At 41.7% G+C, this 21,747-nt stretch overlaps 1 protein-coding gene and 2 pseudogenes across 1 annotated transcript; 2 read left to right on the top strand and 1 right to left on the bottom strand.

Moving 5' to 3' along the window:
• Window positions 1-2,934: 2,934 nt before the first annotated feature.
• Window positions 2,935-5,800, bottom strand: LOC145438351 (E3 ubiquitin-protein ligase COP1-like). The gene has a single exon (XM_080315747.1). It carries the CDS (start codon window positions 5,480-5,482, stop codon window positions 3,542-3,544), a length of 1,941 nt encoding a protein of 646 aa, XP_080171873.1. The 5' UTR covers window positions 5,483-5,800; the 3' UTR covers window positions 2,935-3,541.
• Window positions 5,801-8,809: 3,009 nt separating this feature from the next.
• Window positions 8,810-11,224, top strand: LOC145437658 (deoxynucleoside triphosphate triphosphohydrolase SAMHD1 pseudogene; annotated as a pseudogene).
• A 2,668-nt stretch (window positions 11,225-13,892) lies between these two features.
• LOC145437659 (deoxynucleoside triphosphate triphosphohydrolase SAMHD1 pseudogene) lies at window positions 13,893-15,845 on the top strand (annotated as a pseudogene).
• The last annotated feature ends 5,902 nt before the right edge of the window (window positions 15,846-21,747 follow it).

Genomic DNA, 21,747 nt, shown 5'->3' with positions numbered 1-21,747 from the left:
TGAAGCGTAAATTTCAAGACGACATGGGGGTTTGGAGTGGTGGCAAACAGACTTATTCTTATTACTTGAAAACTAGCGGGACGTACAAGTATTTATATAAACCGGCGAAGCAGAACGGTGATTTTTGCGCCCTTAGAATGAAAGAATATGTACCACTGACGCCACAGCCATCTGCCGAGGACGTCATTAAAGTTGGTCGGTACTATGCGAAACTGAAAAGTAACCCTTTGTTTCAAAAACGGATAACCTGGATTGAAACAGACCAGCCGGGCTCCTGTGATGCTTGTCTTATTGAGTATAAAGGCAAAGCAGAAAATTGATGTAACGACGTTGTAGATTCTCTTTCGTGCACGGAAAATGTAGGGCATTTTAGTTTTTAGAAATCGGAAATGCCCATTTCAACCTGCCGAATATAGTCAGTAAATACATGCGGAAAGGAGTGAACAACCCACGGTGGTTAGTAATTGTGACTCGATTTTGTCGATGAAAGTATCATTTGGTTTGGGTATCATTGCCGCGGTAATTTAACGAATCATTTACCGGTACTTTTCCCTAATATGTCGTGAATTTACGACTTATCAAAAAGACGATACGTTCTGTGTGTCTGTATTCCTTAATACGTAGATCCGATGATGTTTTATTTGTTTGCTTGTTTTATATTTTATTTGTTTCGTCATCATGTTAGATCAGGAGTGGCCAACCTGCGGCTATTCACTGCCGCATTTCGATTACGCCGCATTTCGATTACTGCCGCATTTCGATTATTATATTGCCTACGGCCGTATTCCAGGGCGTTTAGCTGTGCTGAACTGACTGGACGCTGTCCTCGTTTGTCACATTTTTGAAAATGTCCTCCGAGGACGCCTAAACGTCCTCCTTTACAGCTTTTTCATCTAAGATAATGGATAGATTCGACTGAAAATGGGCATAAATGACGCTAAATAGCAAATTCGTGGTTCGATCGAAAGCGACGAATTTTTAGTCAACACCACTAATTTTAAGTAAAAAGTGTGTAAATCGGGAGTCGAACGAAAGTGATGGCATTTTTTTCAGTCAACCCACCAAATTTTTCGGCAAATCGGCTGATTTCAGTTTTGATCAACAAACCTAGGCTCCTCCTCGCCACCTCATCCGCGTCAGCGGTGTCTTACAAAAGCCCAGAGATGGGCCGTGCTATAAGTCGGCAGTTACGGAAAATAAGAAGAATATCGGCCTGGTATAAATGACCATAGTAGTCGACAAACACCATGAATACCCCAAACAAACTAACTTTTATGAATGGGTAAAAGTGTCCTCCTTCCCGATTCTCCAAATATGGTAGCCCTAGCTAAATACCCATGTTGAACTGTCTAGTTCCGGTGAACTCCGGACTAATCTGCTTTTTCATATCGGCTTGCCATATGCACCGAAATCGCGAGTGGTCGTTTTTTGAATAAACTGTAGGATACGACATGCTCGCGCAAGGCACGACAATTTTTTTCAGATTCACGAATGAATTTCCTCATTACTTTTAGTAGTTTCACATATTACTATCAAATATTTATCCTTCCTCAAGCCCATGTGATCAGATTCTACGGTAGAGTTGATGGACGAGTGTCTTCGAAAATTTAGGGGAAGTGATAAATAGTGACGCATCTTCGGGTGGGATATGTTATTATTCATGCCATTAGTTACGCGCTGTTATTTCTTGACCGTCAATCAGGATTGTCCGTATATATTGGAATCGCCCAAACGTACCAGAAACAAATTTCATTCGTGGGGAGCACACGATTCCACGTTGGCGCATCCTTTTTCTCTGCTGTTCCCATCTGGACATCGGGGCTTAGATTGCAAAGGCCGCTATTACATCAAAATCGCAAAATCAAGTCTCATTGGGTGAGAAGAAAATTTCAAGAAGAGTTAAAAATCTCTCAATAATTCTGGAGTGAATTCGCATTTGCATGTCGACGGACCCACATATTTCCTTCTACGGCCGCAGGTCGGCCACTCCTGTGTTAGATAAAGGCGGTGATGACCGTGATGTTGATAACATTGTTTTTGTCTGACCCATAAAAATATACCTGGCATGGTTCTGAAAAAATGTGAGAACATAATATCACTATAATAACACGAACGTCGGTTCATCTCTAGTAGGCTTAGGCTAGTCCGAGTACACAACTGAAGTGCACGGTATACGTAATGATGGACGAATGCAGCCGTTACTCGGATTCGACAGCCATGCATGTGTGTTCTCACTCCGCGCATGAGAACGGCAATTCCGCTTTGTAATTGTGTTTGCGATGACCTAATTATATTCATTCAATTTTAATTTTTCACATGGTACTGTGTGTTGTCGTCTTTTTCTCCTACCTTTGCAACTTTTCCTTAATTTTATGTCTTGGGAGTAAAGACTTCTGCAGTAAGATGCTCCCACCTGGCTCGCTCTACTTTGATGACTGTTATAACGAGCCTGCCGTATGTACCTTGCATATCTGTATATCACAATTCACCCGATTGCATTTTTGTTATGTATGGCATTGATTTGCACGGCCGAAAAATATATATTTCTTCTCTCCGTTACAGGATCATCTTGACCTTCTTTAAATGCGGAAGTGGTAGGTACCAAAGTACTTCTACTTGTTTGAAGAACTTAGTAGGTTTTCCTTACTGCAGTACTTACTCATACTCAAGCAGATATTTGCTGTTCGAAAAATGCTTAATATTTTGACCAACAATAGCTCCAGGTCGCATACTAAAAGTTGAAAATCTGGCTTCATGTATTTGAAATTACTATTTTTTGAACATTTAACCAAGCAACCAAGACTATAAGCATTGCTGCAAGACCATCCAGCTCTCAATAGCTCCTCAACACTGCAAAAGCCTGTTGCATTCCAATGCCTGGACCAGGAACCATCACTGCTGCAAATTATAATCAAGCTAACAAAACAACAAGCATTTACGAGGCCAAAGCATTGTACTATCGAATCATTCTAGGATAAGCGTATTCATAGATATGTCAAGGCTATGTGTATGGTGACGAATATTTTGCTACCAAGTCAATAACTTGAAATTAATGTTGCTAGGGCAGTTATCAGTAATAATAATAACTGGGCAAAATCGAATATTTGCATTCAAGGATCACACCCTATGACATCACAACAGTATGTATGATGACGAAAGTTCAAAAGTGTACCTTTTAAGTGACCACATGGAATATAATGACAGTTGCAAACCGGTTAAAAAATTATTTGTTATTTTTCGACCACGCCCATTTCATTGCACCATGTGACAATGCCGTAGGTTGATCAATGATCATGCGTTCATAGATATTTCATATCCACTAACGAAAAATCAAGGTCTACAGCCTTCCACAGTAGAATATAGCATTTACACTATAATTCTCGTTGATAAATCAACTCTTAGTACTTGAAAAAAACCTATATCACTACTCGCTTCAGATTAGAGTACCGTACTCGAATCATTGTGCTCAGCCCTAGTAATAACAAATATCGATTTTGCCTGAAATCCAACACTGATAAATATGCATTACTATCAAAAAGTATCAAACGAGTTCTAGTATTTTGATAGTGCCTTGGCTATTTGCGGCAGTCAATATGTTGCTATTTTCGCGCCACACAACAGAACTGACAAATTCGTTGCCATCTTCTTCTCTATGGTCACGATCGAGGACACTTTTCACGACATCAAATTTGTAAGTCAAAAGCGGATTCGACAAGCCTTTGTAATACACATAGAGAGAGTTATTCTCGCTGCCGCAAGCAATGTATCTCCCATCGGTCGCTAATCCGACAAAATTTTTCTCATTCGTGTGGCCACGGAATGACCTCGTACAGTTTGGGCTGTTAATATTCCATAATTTTAGCTCGCTATCAGTGGAGGCGGACACGATATCTTCGTTAGACACAAACTTTGCGTACGAAACTGCCTTTTTATGGCCTTTGAACACGCCTAACGCTTCATTAGGTTTTCGAATATCATAATAATGTACAAAATGATCGGCACAACCAAACACAATATGGAAACTGGATCTGGGGTTGAATTTCACGCAGCAGACATTAGCTTTTGCTTCAATACAACCAACGGAACGAGAAGTATTAGTAGACCATAGTTTTACATGTGCATCGTCAGAGCCAGATGCAAGAAGTCGAAGGTCAACGTTATTGAAGTCAACGCTCCAACACCGTTTCTCGTGTTCTTGAAACATTTTCAGCTTCCGTCCCGTGAATGCGTCCCATAAAGTAACAGAACCATCATAGTCACTGCTCGCAAGCCAGGACTTATGATATTTACTCCAACTCAGACAGGAGATTTTAGAATTACAAACCATCTGCACGATGGGATAATTAATACCGTCTACTACGTTATTAACGACTGCTTCATAATCGTAAACCTTGATTTTCTTTGTTACTCCAGCTACAGCAAAATGATCGCAATCTTTGTCAAAGTCAATGCTTGATACGATATTTGACGAATTGAGTACATCACTTGCATAGCTGAGTGTGGCGACTGGACGTATCGTAGAAAATTGAGTGAATTGTTTCAGATTTTGACTGAATTCTCCAAGTAGCTCTGTATTACGTTGTTCGTTTGGTGCTAATTCGCTCAATCTTGTATTAAAGTAGCAATCTTTAAGATCATCAAAATGCAGTGTCAACTTACGCCGTCTTCTTGACAATGTTTTTAGAAGCCAGCTTTGATTAGACTTGCATGATTGGGAAGGTTTGTTGAACGTTTCATCGGATGATGTCGATGGTACCATCGTTGACGTAGTTGGTTTCGGGACTAGCTGTTCTTTTTTCTCGACAGACATAGACTCCGGCTTCGCTGATTGATCAGGAACAACAGATTCGTTAAGTATGTTAGCGGAAGCTTGTTTACTTTCTTCTAAAGCTTCCTGTACTTGCGCGATATCAAGGTCCACAACTGCAAGCTCAGACCGTACTTTGTCAAGTTCGGTCTTCTTTTTCTTGCCTAAATCTTGCAGGAATTCGAGAAGGACTTTGTTATGGACGACTGCGTTGTCTTGGAGCATTTTTCTGCGTTTTTCTTGCAGAGTTTTCAGCATTTGGTCTAAATCTGATATAAGCAAACCATCTTCTTCCGTAGCTAGAAACGTTTGCCACTCCCAAAGGCGCGAGTCCATCTTGAGTCGTTTCGAAGTAGCAGTCAGATCTTGGATTTTTTTTCTCTGCTTACGAATTATTTCGTTGAGAGCAAAATTCGGGTAAATCTCGTCTTTTCTTTCTATTATAGAATCGCATTTTGTGCATTTATTGCTCTCTTCCAAACTCCGTTTTAAACAGGCGAAACAGAAAGAATGTCCGCAGCGAGTCATGTGTGCTTCTTCAATCAGGTCGAAGCATATTGGACAAATAAAATCTTCGTTTATTCCCCGAAATGTGCCGAGCACCGATGGTAACGGTCTTGTTGAATCTGAGGTACTAGAAGACGCAGCACTTTCGCTACTCGCAATTCGTTTCATGATTTTAGTTACAAATACTATAATGACATAACGAACCTACGAATGTGCAAGATACGGATCAATTCTTTGGGGATACACCGTGCCACACCAGTGTACACAGTTAATACAGTATAGAGATCTCAGGAATGCAGCACACAACTGGCAATGGCGTGGTTCTAAAACTGCATTGCAAAACCTTGCGAATTTTTTTCGCACGAAAAAGAGTCACGTGAAACATTATGAAAAGCGACGGAATCCTCATTTGTTTATATTGCATTGATGCCAGCATTTCTACTGCAGGAGTGCAGGTTCGTCATCTACAAAGTCACTCAAGTGCGATAAGACATGATCATCATCATCATCATCATTGGTTTATTAGCAATTTTATCAGTTCAATACACCACAAAAAAATGCGATACAATGAATAGACAGGAAGATGTCGAAGCGACTTGGATTTGTCAATGGAATCGGACACCCACCTTGGCCTAGGCGTAGTAAAGAGGAGGCATGCACACTGAATGAAAGTAAAGAATACAGTATAGAAAAAGAAAGCGACAAGAAATAGGGCGGCATGTCATGGGAAGCGAGATCGATAGGTCAGTCGTGGTCCGGTAATCTTGAGGATGGACTGTATTTATTTAGTAGTAATTGCTTGTATCTCGACTTGAATGTGGACATGCTCGTCGACTGTCGGATGGCCGGCGGGATACTGTTCCACACATCAGGTCCGGCATATTTGATGGAGCGATGATCTTTTCGGTCGATCATATGATATTTGGACGACGTGGACGCGCGTGTGTTGTACTTGTGCGCTTTTGATTCAGAGGTAAAGAAGTCATTGAAATATTCGGGGCAACGACCGCAGTGAAACTGATACATAAACTTGGCGATTTCTAGTTTCCGCATATCTTCTATGTTTAGGACGCCGAATCTCTTCAGCAGCGACTTATTGGATGGGCAGCCAGGCCCCTTTGGGGCCCTAGCTATGATTCGGAGCACTTTATGCTGTAGTTTCTGCAGTGGCTTGAGTGCAGTTTTACTGGCAGCCCCCCAACAGAGGATGCCATAATGTAACTTCGATTGGATTAAGGATTTAAAGAGTATCAGGAGAACCCATGCTGGCTGATGCGATGTAATGAACAGATAGAAGGATATCGAACGACACGCAGTTGCGATCCTTTTAGACTGGCATCCACGTGGGCCTAGAGTGCCCGATGTAACAGTTCTTTTCGATGTTGATCTTTCTGAAGTCGCGGATTTTTCTAGTTCTTTCCATTCCTTGTGAGTGTGTGTCTGGGCTATGTCGCCGCAAGAACGGTGACGGCGGGGTAACTGGAGCCCAGATGAACCTCCGACGGGAATCGAATCGGAACCGCCAAATTCGTAGGCGCTTATCGTCACCACTACGCTACCTCCCTCTCCCCATTGTAGTTAGAGGCGATTCCCTCTGGTACACTTGGAAAGTTGATTTTTTTTTCATTACATTGTGTTTACCGTAATCAGTGGCGCTAATTCATCGTTGAAAATTTTGGTGACTTCAAATTTCTATCAAGGCCACGCTCGAACTATAGATAACTAACCTCCGTAGGTTAGTTATCAATACTCGAACTGAATTTTGGATTTGGATTTTGACCTGAATATCGCGTTGGACTTAAAATTATAAATCCACCCGGCTTCGGATATGAGAGCGGTCGACCTGCGTTCTGAAAGAAATAGAAACGGTCAATTTTCAAACTATGTATGGCAGCGCGTTTCAGGCAATCGACGATTGAGCAATGAGCAATTGAGCATGTATCGAAGTCAGACTGATCGAATTTGTATATGTATTTTGTTAAAAAGGCCATTCATTTAGGGTTCTGTGGTTAGTATGTCAGTTAATATATGCTAGTTTTTAACATGATAGCAGTAGCGAGATTGCTCGGTGCTAGCATACATAATCAGACTGTGGCAATGAAAATAGCAACAAAGAATCTTTACTGTGTAGAAAGCTCGTCATTAATCACTTGTGAGGGGTCAGTCATTGCAAAAGCATCACTTCAGAAGGTTTATTATGTCACAAATTTAATAAAATAATGGTCAATGGGTATATAACTAATGAGAAGTAGCCCCCAGATCCAGGCATACAGTTGTATTCTCGTCATATCGGTGCAGCTCCAAAATCTTACAATAACCCTGACTGTCGACACGACTTGACTGGAGTAGCTTGAAATCAGACACCCACCTGGGCATAGGCGATGTAGGCTGCAGATGAGGCATGCACACTGCGCACTGCACAGTTGCACAAGGAATGAAAAGCATTGCAATTGAAGATAACATCAAACAACAAGAGACAAGATAAGATAACATAAAACAACAAGCGACAAGATTAGGTGGCATGATGGAAGGCGAGGTCGTCGATAATCGCGGTTCTCATAACCGGACTCTGTTGAGAAGGTCTTTATGGCGAGTGTGAATGACAAATACAAAATACAGGCCTATAACGGAATGTATCTTGAAATTCGACAAAATGATGACGCAGTTTTGTGACTCAGTCAAGCTGGAAATCTGATAAAGGAATTGCACGGTGCACACGTAAGCTACATTACCACACATTATCTTGAAATATAATCGACTCCCAAGACACGAAAACCCGTGCATGACAAATGCTTATTTATAAGTTTTACGTGGCAATAGTCTCGTATTTGCATGAATTAATATATGCGAATTATACAACAGTTATCTTAAAGGTACAGCAACGGATTGATTCCAAAATACTCGAGTACGATAAACCGATCGTGTCATGGCCGGATATCAAGCAGTCATGCTGGTAACCGTAATAACCGTGCGACTTTGCGAGTGTTTCCGTCATATGAAAGTAGGCCTACTGTAACGCAGAATGAATGGTACGGTGCTGCTGTTATTGTGTCATCTGACTTCAGAAGGTCCATTGCGTCTCTCTGCGTATAGCCTACCTGCCTTTCGATGGCTCAGACATCACGGCAGGGTTACCAACTTCGGGGTTGCTTTGGGTGCCAAATGTCATGCAAATTATAGTGCAAAACTGACTGAAATAGCTCTATATTATCTTCAGTATCCCAAATATCCTTTATCTAAAGAAAAACGAATTTCAACAGTCCGATTATGCTTCAAAAAGAAGATCGTACATCTTGGTCGAATGCATTTTCCCCGAGTACCGTCGTCAAGTTGGATCTGCAGAAGTGCACAATTCTACAACAGAAGCGGCACGAAGACGAACCAGACAAACTTTCTAATGAATCAGTTCACTTCGTAACATCACGAATTATATATACGTCATAACGATCTACACTCGACCTGGTTTGCTATGTCCAAGAAGGGGAGAGAAAAGCATAATGTGTATTGTGTAGCATCCTAAATTGTGAATGATAGTTGGTATTACAAACCGGCTATTGCAATGGGCAGCAGATAAAGTGACCAGCGGCCTTATAATTCTATGTAATGCAGTATATCGATTCATAAGACGTAAGACACCAACGTGGCTAACTGTAAAAATCTGCCAAAAATTGCGCAATTTGGCACCCAAATGCGCCAATCGGCATCACTGCTTCACGGTACAGGGCACAGTTATGCTCTTCCAGATCTGGCCTTGTATTTTGCCCGTATGACGTCATAATGAGTCACACACAACGATGCCATTTGCAGTATTCAAATTTTCGCATTCTCTCGCGATTGTCCGTGAAAGAAATAAGTTGGAAAAGGGCCGTTTCAAAAAGCTATGATTAATATATACTATTAAAATGTATCTTCCTAAAGCCCTTACCCCCTGGAGCGGCGGAGAGCCGCGACAAACAAAGACTAAACCAAAACATATTATGTTTGTATTTTTGTTGACAGCCGACTACTTTAAATAGCGATTGTGTTCGCGGTAGCAAGTAGCAACCAAAACAATTTGAATCGTGACTCACGACAAGTTTCACTCGACCTTTGAGCTGGACTGTTGTAGTTGCACCGCAGTACCATTGCTTCGTAAATGCTAACTAAATCGTGGGCCAGTGAAGTTAACGTTACAGGATGGCTATGATACTCGGAGAAAACGTCGAAGGAACCAAGTTATTCAACGACTCCGTGCATGGCTCCATCGAATTAGACGCCCGGCTGGTGAAACACATCATCGACACTCCCGAATTTCAAAGGCTGCGTCGAATCAAACAGCTTGGCGGTGTTTACTACGTCTTTCCGGAGGCCCAGCACAACAGGTTCGAACACAGCATAGGAACTGCGTATCTGGCCGGAAAATTAGCCAGACATTTACAGAAACTGCACGGTGCAAAGATAGTTTCAGATAGAGACGTGCGCTGTCTTGAAGTCGCTGCTTTATGTCACGATCTTGGTCACGGGCCGTTTTCCCATCTATTCGATAGGAAATTCATGAAAAGTGTTGGATCCAAAAAGTGGAAACACGAAGAGGGATCTTGTAGGTTGATCTCGAGAATTCTGACAGAAGACGTGCTGGAAAAACTTGATTTGACGACTGTCGATCTTGATTTAATCAAAGAACTGATACTACCACAAAACAAGATTATATCGAGCTTATACGCAGATCGAACGCGGGGAAAAAGCTTCTTGTTCGAAATCATTTCAAACAAGGAAACAGGAGTGGACGTTGACAAATGGGACTATTTCGCGAGAGACTGCCATCATCTTGGCATACCAAACGGGTTCGACCACATCCGATTCATACGATGCACCAGATTAATCCCAGACGGCAACGGCGAACGTCACGTCTGCGTCAGAGATAAAGAAGTCTTCAATCTGTATGAAATGTTTCACACAAGATTCACGCTGCACAGGAGAGCGTACCAGCATAAATCCGCCAACGCTGTGGAACATATGGTGTGCGATGCTATGGTAGCCGCTAACGATGCGGTGCGTATCTATGACGGTGAATGTGGGTGCAAGATATCGGAATGCGTTCAAAACACGGAAGCCTTCCTCAATTTGGACGACAGCGTTCTTAAAATTATATCAAACTGGAACGGATCGAACGATTCAAACTTGAACGAAGCGAAAAGATTGCTCAACAGACTTGAACGCGGGAATCGGTACAAGTGTGTCGGTAATAAAATACTTGGTTTTAATCGAGGATCCGTGAATGAAAACGAAGTTAAGCAGACTCTAGAAAAGTCCTGTTCAGAACTCAAGAATAATCTGATAGTTTCAATTATCAGCATAAATTACGGGTCTAAAGGCGACAATCCTATCCATAAATTTCGATTTTACAGAAAAGAGAATCTTGAAAAATTCATCAAAATTCCGAAGGAAGAAGTATCCCTGTTCTTGCCGGACGTGTTTGAGGAGAGATGGGTTCAGGTTTTCTGCAAGTCCGAGGAGAAATCCCTCGTCAGAAAAGCGGAGCGAGAATTTAGCAAGTGGTACGTTGACTTCAAGCCACGGGCGATCGATAAAATCTTGTGCGTCTGCGAAAATTTGAAACAAACAGATGACAATAACGACATAGCAGAAAAGATCCGTGGCTTGTTGTTAAGCTCTGCCGCAGAGACGTAGTCTTCTAGCTCCATCTCTTTTTACCAATGGATAATAGCAAATACGTAAAGATCAGAATTTTAGCCTAAACGCTCCGCATAATAGCCGGTGCCAGATCTGACGATGCTATCAATACTGTGACAATGCATGAATGTGATGTTATCAGTCACTGTATTGTATACCTTTACCTATATGCAATAGAAGCATTCTCAGTATACCTTGCAATTTGTTATATTATAATAATATATTTTATTGCGAATATTTTACGTGGCGTATTTTCACTTCTCTCTTTTATTCCACCATAGTCGGGACAGTCACCGATACCATATTTCTGACATTCAAAATCGGTGAGGTACAGAGTAACAAAAATTCATGTCATAATCAATGGTTAGTAGTAACCATGCTAGCGACAACAGGCAGTGCAGACGAGATCAGCCAAGTTTCAGTAGAAAAGATGTTTCCGTTTAATTTAAACATCATAACGACAAGCAGAGAAGTTGCATTGGTTCAGTTCATTGAGATTATAGGGACAGGCGCAACGGTTGGAAAACTCGCATCCGAGTCGAGTGTCAATTGTAATGATTTGATTCGAGTAGATTAAAGAGTGTTTTCGAGTAATGAAAATTCCCTTCTTACTAACGACAATATGCTGTGTCATTCCATCAGTTAAAAATATAATTACGATCCTTTCATCTCATCGCGGGAACCTAGAAATCTGTTCGTTACCCAGCATCAAAACTATGCTGTACAAAGCTGATCAGCGCACAGTGCACATTAACAATTGAACATATGACTGGTGCCCTAACGTCATAGTAGCGTAATTGGGAGTGCTATAGCAGGCAACCCGAGCGGCGAGCGCTGAAATTTAATATACCTGGTTTTACTCGAAAGCTAGTGTCGCACTGATTCCCAATATACAAATTGAAATTTTGTCAGGGCAATGGAACCACCCTAAAATAGCCCTCAAAAGTATGAAAATCGGTATTGTTCCAACAATGGCAGCGCCGCAACACAATGAATATAACGATGGCCAGCAATCCAATAAGCTCTTGACGAAATTGGCCATTGTCGCATTTTCTTGCGATAATACAACAATCAAAATAAAATGTAATGTAATATGCTTACTGAAGCCCTATACCTTATGGTCTAGACCAGAGGTCTCAAACACGCGGCCCGCGGGCCGCATGCGGCCCGCGAGAGCATTTTGTGCGGCCCGCGACGGCATTTTGGAATTTCAAGTATTCGACAATATATTCCAGTGCCGCGTATCTTTTTTAGATAAAAGAACTTGAAGTTCACCCTAAAACTATAATCAAACAGTGAAACCTCAACAAACTACACTATCACACCACTTTTAAAAGCTACCATGCGTTAGAAGATCAGCTATTACGTCACATTTCTAGTTCATGATGATAAAACATGACCCGTTAAGGAAATTGTGATTTGGTTTTGTGCGATCTTTCGTAAAATTACTCGATTTCAGATTTACTGGGTGATTAAATAAAAATGACTCGAGTTGAGTCGGGTCAAACGTTTAAATCAGAGAAAGACTTGCGACTCGGAACGGTGACTTGGCAATTCCACAGATGCAACAATCTATGAAACTGTCATGGGGAATAGAAATATATCAAAAGGTCGTAGCTTGCGTTGCGTGGGGTAAATATAGCTATCTAATCAGATCAGTATGGAATCAATCGGCATCACGTGACCGCGGCCCTGACGTATAGTTGGTTACATGCTAGGTGTTGTCTGATCTCTTTATCCATGTTATTATCGGTGGTGAGTAAGGTAGTAGTACGCTCCACAGCTATAACACCAATGAATTCATCGGCGATTGGACATTTCTATTCCAGGGGTTCTTAACTAGGGTCCGTAGAACCTTTCGGGGTCCGGAGCACAACATCATGGCGTGCGAGATGCATTGTGGAGTTAGGCCTATGCCGTGGAATATTTTCTTGACCCACTTATGGGATTTTACGAGTATGGGCTTTCTAATTTTAATGTTGGTAGGCTACAATCAGAAATTGTGTTGAAAATGAACGAGAAGGCTACGAGAAGTCTTATTGGAAGCACGAGGGGTACGATCGCTAAGGTCAAGAAACAATGCTATTAAAATGGCTGGATCATGATTATATTCAAGTTATTGATATGTTCCAATAATAATCGAAGGCAAAATCTGACGCTGATTTAATTTGACTTTGGCAATGGCATAGTAACAATAGCCTACTTATCACGACTGTCATAACCCGGATTAGGTTACACTGCTCAAACGCTCTGATATCAGATCAATCTTCGGCAGATTTTAAAATATTCTACATAAAATTGTAGCACGTCAAAGGTCCACTAGCTGCAATATTATAACCCGACAGTTTGGCGATGTCATGATCAGTGTTCCCTCTAATTTTTGACGCTTCTGCGCACTCTCACAAACTCATTGCGCAGACCCTTGGACAACAGTGCGTAACGACTAAAAAAAGGTCGTCGCTTCGGATTTTTTGTGCGCAACTTAGATTTTCCGTGCGCAGAGACCTTGTCAGCACTGCGCATTTGCGCGCGTGCGCAGCTTAGAGGGAACATTGGTCATGATGCATCCTCTCGCATGATGTCTATAACTCATTATTGGAACAAATAATGTTCGGCGTAAAAACAATTTTATTCATAAATATTTAAAAATATTTTTTTTTCTGTGTCAAGCGTGAATAGTACAATAGTAAATTACATGTTCATGATGTTTGTGGAATGCCTGTCTTCAAGCTCCCGTCAAATAAGGCCTACTTTGAAAATTTTCGTTGAATATCCCTATTATTTGTGTTGCGGCCCGCGGCGTCATCAAAACTGAGGAATTGGCCCGCGAGTACATTTGAGTTTGAGACCTCTGGTCTAGACGCCGGAACATTTTGTTAAACAAAGGTTAAAGATTAACGTGTGTTATTGTAGTCTTCGCTGGCAGCCGATTACTTTATATGGCAACGGTATAGCAACGGATACGTCCTTATTTTGAAGTGTGACGCACGGCAATTTTCATTTTTCAGTCGGCCGCCCGAACTGTGGATATCACACTGCTTTGCTACTGCTTTTCCGAAAACAGTTAGCAAGTAAAGTTGTAACGTAATAGGATGGCTACGGTACTCAGAGAAAACGTCGAAGGAACCAAGTTATTCAACGACTCTGTGCATGGCACCATCGAATAAGACGCTCAGCTAGTGAAATGCATCATCGACACTCCCGAATTTCAAAGGCTTCGTCGAATCAAACAGCTTGGTGGAGTCTACTATGTCTTCCTTGAAGCCCAGCACAACAGGTTCGAACACAGCATAGGAACTGCTTACCTAGCAGGCAAACTCGCCAGACGTTTGCAGAAGCTACACGGGGATGTAGTATCCGATAGAGACGTGCGCTGTTTGGAAATCGCCGGTTTGTGCCACGATCTCGGCCACGGGCCGTTTTCCCATCTCTTCGATGGGGTATTCATGGAAGCTGTCAGACCCGGGAAATGGAAGCATGAAGAAGGCTCGTGTATACTGACAACGAGAATTTTGACAAAACGCGTGCTGGAAAAACTGAATTTGACAACCGTCGACCGTGATTTGATCAAAATGATGATACTACCGCGAGAAAATGTTATGTCAAGCTTACCCAATGACCGAATACAGAGAAAAAGCTTCTTATTCGAAATCATCTCAAACAAAGAAACTGGCGTAGACGTAGACAAATGGGACTATTTCGCGAGAGACTGCCATCATCTCGGCATACCAAACGGTTTCGACCACAACCGATTCATACGGTGCACCAGATTAATCGCAGATGATCATGGCGAACTTCATATCTGTGTCAGAGAGAAAGAAGTCTTCAATCTGTATGAAATGTTTCATACGAGATTCGCGCTGCATAGGAGAGCGTACCAGCACAAATCAAAGAATGCCGTGGAACATATGGTGAGCGATGCTATGTTGGCTGCTAACGATGTTGTCAGAATCTACAACGGCGGGCCAGATGGTTGCAAGATATCGGAATGTGTCGAAAACATGGAAGGCTTCCTCAATCTGGACGACAGCGTTATTAAAACTATATCCAACTGCAAGAACGACTCAAACGATTCAAACTTGGAGGAAGCGAAAGAATTGCTGAGAAGGCTTGAACACGGGAAACGGTACAAGTGCGTCGGCAATAAGATCCTTGGTTTTAATCACGGATCTTTGGACGAGAACGAAGTTAAACAAAGACTCGAGGAATCTTGTCCGGAATTAAAGGATAAACTGAAGATATCAATTATCAACATAAATTACGGGTCCAAAGGCAAAAATCCCGTCCAAAATTTTAGATTTTACCGGAAAGAGAATAGTGAAAAGCCCGTCGAAATCCTAAAGGAAGAGGTATCTTTGCTCTTGCCGGACATATTTGAGGAGAGATGGGTTCAGGTTTTCTGCAAGGTCGATGATGAAGTCCTGCTTGAAACGGCAAAACGAGAATTTAGCAAGTGGTACGTTGACTTCAAGCCACGGGCGATCGACAAACTCAGATACATGTGCGAAAATTTGAAAAACACAGAGTATAATGATGTAGCAGAAACGATAATTCATCTGTTAAAGCCCCGCAGACAATGAAACTTGTCTTCCACCTGTGTAGCAGCTGCTATACTCCAGCTCTTTGTACCAATGAGGGATTGAAATAAAAACGCAAAGAAGAAGTGATTGTAGCCGTGTTACTGCATAATATAGCCCATGGACGATCTGACCATGTTATCAATACTATATATCAATGCTTATGTAGTGTTATCTGTCACCTCTACCTATGCAATGAAACTACAATTCTCCCTATATAATAGGCTATATATCTTGCAATTTGTTATATTATATCAATATATTATATGGTGATTATTTTATGTGTGCGTGCTTATAAGACCAATTCACAGTCGTGGTTTTAGTTCTAACAGGCTTTATTGGGATACAGAACTTAAGCACACTTTATTAATAACGAAAATATATTGAAAATCAAAGCTTCTCGTGTTGGCAGTCCTAAGGGTCGATCGCCAGCAAATGAGGAATTTTAAGAATTCAATGATGTATTCATATTGTAATCGTCAGCAACTAGAATCATCATCGCCTACGGGCCCTAGCCAAGGTGGGTGTCTGATTCCAAAGACTACTCCAAGTCGCAATTTTTTGGTGTAGGCCTATTGAACTGATAAAAATTGCTAATAAACCGAACCGAACATTGTATATCAATATCAACTATCATATCACCAAATATGTCGCCGCCGCCATGAAATTTCGATTAAGGCGAAAAGATCGCCTATAACCTCAATGTACAATTTTAGATGGTACACGAACTCCTTCTGTTAGCATAAATTAGGTCGGCGTATTTTTATAAAGGTGAACTTCCAAGGCACACAAATGTAAGTGTGAACGACCTCTTCGAGAACATCTGTCGCTCCGATAATTTTTCGCACAAACAGAATTATCCAATTCATGGCATTTGCCATTGGCAAACATTTGTAGGATAATTCTGTTCGCGTGAAAAAATATCGAGACGTCAGATTTCGTGTCGTTGGGACTCGACACTTTCATTTCGAACATAACACCATAGGTTTGTTTGTTTGAGGTATATTCACGGTGTTTGTCAACTGCTATCGTCATTTACACCGGCCAATTTCTACATTTTTATTCCGTAACTGCTGACTTGTAGCTGGTGGCTGCAAGTGATAGCGCACTGAAGCCTCTGCCAAATCTACAGCATCAGGTCCTCCGTATCATAGCCAGGACCGCAAAGCGGCCAGGTCGTGCGTCCAACAAATCACTGCTCAAAAGTTTCGCTGACCTAAACATAAAAGATATGCGGAAACTAGAAGTTGCCACAGTTTAAGTATCAGTTCCACTGCGGTCACTACGGTCCTAACGCTACATGTCAAAAATAATCGCCCAAATGATCACTAAAAATGTTATCGCTTCATTATGTCAATGTTCGTCTTTTGCCAGAACATACCAGTATATACAAAATGTCCGTGAACACTGAACATGCTACTCCGCGAGTGATGAGCTTCCAGAAGGATAGTCGGCTAAGAAACCATATAGGGTTCTGACAATTCTGACATGGAAACAGTATCATAGCCAGGGCCGCGCAAAGTTCTTGCTGCTGTTATAGAATACAGTAATATAAGGAAGGATCAGCTCTCGCGGCTATATGTCTGATTAATTTCAACAGCGGGCCGTAATTGAGCCGCGATCAACCGAACATACTGGACTGTCTGTGTCGCAGGGACTTGAAACTCTCCTGCATCACTTCGATACAAAGCAAATTAGAAATCTATCTAGTTTATGAACTCGTGCGGAAAATTCCAAGCTTCAACAGCGGCAATAATCCTAATTATATTGCGACTGCGAGTATAAATGTCATAGTAGCGTCGTAGTATGCATACTGTGATGCTAAATTGTGAGTGATAACAAACCTGTTGCACCGATCAGAATATGTATCGGAATTTGGACTAGCTGGTGAATACTCCGTGAAAGTGCGACCTGATGCTTATATGGTCTGTCTGCTCAAGCACCGAGCCTGATGCGCCCGGCTTCAATCCCCGGCCGGCTCAGACTATAAAGACTTGAAAACTGATATCCGTGTCTATCCCGCTATAGTCGCTCAGCCATCACGGATAGCATGTAGGAGTAAACATGGTGGTGGCAGTCAAGATGACCTTACTTAAAGGTCGTATCGCATCTCCATTAGCAAAGCATCTCGATGGTGCAGGTGAAAATAAATCTGATCAGAGTGCGTAGAAACTAGAAAGACACAAAGTTATCGATAAATTTGCTAATAGGCTCATGTCATATGCCCATTTAATAAGCCTTCTAAATCTAAGCAAGGATCTAAATCAGTGTTTCCCAAACGTTGGTCTTGGGCCCCCTATAGGGTGACAAACGACCCTTCTTTGGCTATCCGCTCTCTGCCGCTACTTTCCATCTATATGGTGGCCGTTTAGTGAGGCAGCTATTTTCGCCTAGACGCGCCAAGCGCGAAAAAATTCAAACATTCATGATTGAATCGGGCAACATGATTCGAAAATGCATATATATTGCTATCAATTTTTATCATCTGCTAACGTAATCGGATTTACCGGTAGAGCTGTGTGAGGCGTGTTTGAAAAGGTAGGGCCCCTCAATAGTATTTAAACATCTTCGGGCGTATACCCGTTGGAAGGAATGAAACTGCATTTCGTCAGCCCCCCCCCCCCTTAAAAATGGGACTTGGGCTCCCATAGGATGATAAGACGACCCCCAATCACGTTGTTCGCTTTTGCCACGAAATTAGTCGTACAGTTTAGTGAGCCAGCGCTATAAGCGCGAAAATTTTCGTTAATGTATGATAAAATCGGTCAATAAGATCGGGAATGCATAAATATTGCTATTAATTTCTTGTCCTCTCTGCTCACGTTATCAGATTTACCGGAAACTGAAGGGCCCGTAAAGAATAATTAAAAATCTTCGGGCGGGCGGACCCGTTGGTATGACTTCGTTGCATGATGCTATTTTGTGACCTCCTGTCTGCTATATCAAAAATATAGAATCGCCCAAACATACTAAACTAAAAGACGCCCACGATTTCAAATTGGTATTTCTTCACTGGCATATAATTTTTCCCTGCGGAATGGTATTTGTCTTATGAGGTTCAGATTGCCAAGACAGGAACATTTGGTGCCAGTCATTTAGGCGCCTATGGACAATTAAACCTATAGGCTATGTATTTTGTAACGAAGTTTTCGGACAGCGGAAGGGCCGTCCTTTTCGGCAAAAGTTTTCGCGCTGCCGATCGTTCTGGCACACTTCCTGGAGTCGCATGTGATATGTCCTAAATCGTTGCAAGTCTTGGTGCGTCGTGGCGCGGTAATGGTCAACGCCGATACGTCCATTTCTATAAATCTTGTGTGCTTTTTCTTGGAGCAACTTGAAATCGCGCCCAGCGCGAAAAATTCATGAATAAGTTGCATAAATTCTCAAAAAATGCTCTATAATTTATGGTTATTCACGAAATAATTTTGGGCCCCCTTCGAGCTCGCCCCCCCCCCCCCGATTTTGGGTTTGGGTTTGGGGTGCGGCAGTTACGGTCATGTCCACAAGATCAGTCGAATCAGGAATTACCTATCTGAGGATGCATATGCAAAGCCGAAATACTGTCGCTGCGATGATATCACGGCTTGGCTATTGAAATGCTCTGCTTTACGGGATAAACCAAAATTGCATCGACAAAGCTACAAAATATCCAAAACATCGCTGTTCGTTTGGGAACTCGGTCAAGGAAGCGTGATCACGTAATGCCGATTCTTAGATCCCTTCACTGGTTACCCGTGAAATTTAGTTCTGAATACAAGCTTCTTTTAGGGTACATCTTCAAATGCATGGATCGAGGGAAGTGAGCTAGTGACAATCTGTAATCCCGGAAGAGCGCTACGTCCTCAGTCGCAAAAACGCTTGTCAGTTCCTAGAGTCCAGAACATCGACCTACGGCGAGATAACCTTTTCTTCCTCGGCCGCCATTCTGTGGAACAATCTTCCATTTTCTATCAGACTATGTGACTCGCTATATGTTTTCCAATGCAAAATCAAGACAGTTTTATTCACAAGTGCGTTCTAACTACAGTGTTCATTCCGCCCTACGACCATGCACTCCGTCTATTATACATATCGTTTACTTTTATATTTTATTGCCTTTTATGTACATGTAATGATATATTGTTATATTCGGCGCTCTATAAATTATTATTATTAAGTGCAACGACGAAAAAGTCAACCCGACTCCAGTGAGAGTTTTTCTATTTGATTTACTTGTGTAATATTGAGAAAGATTGATGGGTGATATTAAACTTTGGTTTGAACTCAAAATTGTTCTACGATATAATCAGCTACTCAATAATTTCATGTTCGGATACTTTACAGCAGGGGTGGGCAAACTTTTGAGCTCGCGGGCCGCATTCGTCAACATCTGAATCCATTCGCGGGCCGCACTATATAAAATTGGGATTATAAACCAAAACGCAATATATTGGTATTTAATTATATAGTGAGGACATGGAGATAATAATATATATGCTTATTTAAGACGATCCAAACATTGCTTTGATGATATCGTACAGGCGTCAGAAACAGCGGCGAGATTTCATGGGCTGGTCGACCTCAATAACCAATTTGTCAAAACTATGGAGATGAAAGTCGGTTGTCCCGATTCTTAGAACAGGATTGAAATTTAAATCTGTGAGCAGATATCTGTTCATAGATTTACTAATTCCATTTTTGGTTCAGTTCCAGGACAAACAATGCTGAAAACATCATAACCATGTATGCTTCAAACACTCTTCTACTATGTAGCCTACGGTAGATAAAATATAGCTAAATACCCTACAGCAGTGGTTCCCAACCTGTGGTACGCGTACCACTGGTGGTACGCGAAGGTCTTCCAGGCGGTACGCGAGTAGATTCTTTTTTTTCGACCGAAGGGAGTTAAGTTCAGGTGGGGTTGATTTTGAGTTTTTTGAAGCCGTCGTCTCACGCTATTCCTAGCTGCTAATTTTCTCTTACACGTGGGAATGCGAGCAGGGATTTTCATCCCTGGTGACTATCAAGTCGAAGAAACGAACCCGACTTGTTGCGCTCATACATGACTTTCGAAGCGCTGTGAGCATACCTATGCCACGCATCGACCAGCAAGTGGTAAATAAACAAATGCAGCCATCGCATTAAATAAATTGACTTTTGTTGTGTGTATTAATATTTCATTACGTTGTTCTTTTTGTGACTGGTGGTGAAAAAACAATTCCATACACCCCATCCACCCTGGCCGATAATTCCTAGTTCAGGGGTGTCAAACTCAAAATGTATCGCGGGCCGGATCCAAGTCATGAAATCGTTCGCGGGCCAGACCAGTCAACGGAATCCAAAATGTTGCCTCTTGCCATTGCTTCTCACTGAAATACGTTATCATCAAGCATATATAGATAACACACGGATCGCAGGGGTTTCATTCTAGCGAGTCGCAACGCCAATATTTGCGAACAATGAAATTAGCGAAAATATACTATGATTGTCGGTTGAATACAGCAACTGTCAACGCGGACGTTGTAATTTGGTTTATTACTGTGGATGTGATGGATAATATAATCTTTTTTCAATCTACTCAGAATTGCTTCGCGGGCCGGATAAATCGTCTGGCGGGACGGATCCGGCCCACGGGCCGTATGCAGAGGTGGTCAAAGTAGTCGAGAAAGCTACTCAAGTAGAAGTAGAAGTAGCGACGAAAAATTTACTCAAGTACAAGTAGAAGTACTTCTTCCATAAGCAACCTAAAACTACTTGAAGTAGAAGTAGAATTGACTGACTTTAAAAGTACTCAAGTAAGTAAGTAGTTTTGAAAACGATCCTAATTCGTTCACATGGTTTGTAAAAAGGCGCAAATTGAGCTATGCGATAGGTGACAAGCTTGATTCATATTGATGCATACCAGCAGGTATCCAATTTTCGATAGCATAAGCTATAAGTATTCGTCTATATCGTGTGATGGAATTGATAGTGTTGATGTGGAAATGCGATGCTAATCCTCTGTTTTCTCGAACAGCACGTTTTAGAAAATAGCATGGTATGGCGCCATCCTCCATACTATAAGGCCCGTAGTTTAGTCGAAGAGCAATACGGAGAAGTTGTATAAGATTAAAGATACGGTGTAATCACTTTGCGCGATTAGTAAACGTTAATAAAAAATATGGTGGACCGGAAAAATGCCATATTGTGTAGCTTTACTTCCAG

The sequence above is a fragment of the Botryllus schlosseri genome, chromosome 4, assembly GCF_051294905.1.
Source record: "Botryllus schlosseri isolate E-star chromosome 4, Bs_hap1, whole genome shotgun sequence".
Taxonomy (NCBI): domain Eukaryota; kingdom Metazoa; phylum Chordata; class Ascidiacea; order Stolidobranchia; family Styelidae; genus Botryllus; species Botryllus schlosseri.
This window is presented reverse-complemented; position numbering and strand designations above follow the sequence as displayed.

What these genes read in the sequence shown, in the direction of transcription:
- LOC145438351 (XM_080315747.1), bottom strand. Translation starts at nt 5,482, where the DNA reads ATGAAACGAATTGCGAGTAGCGAAAGTGCTGCGTCTTCTAGTACCTCA.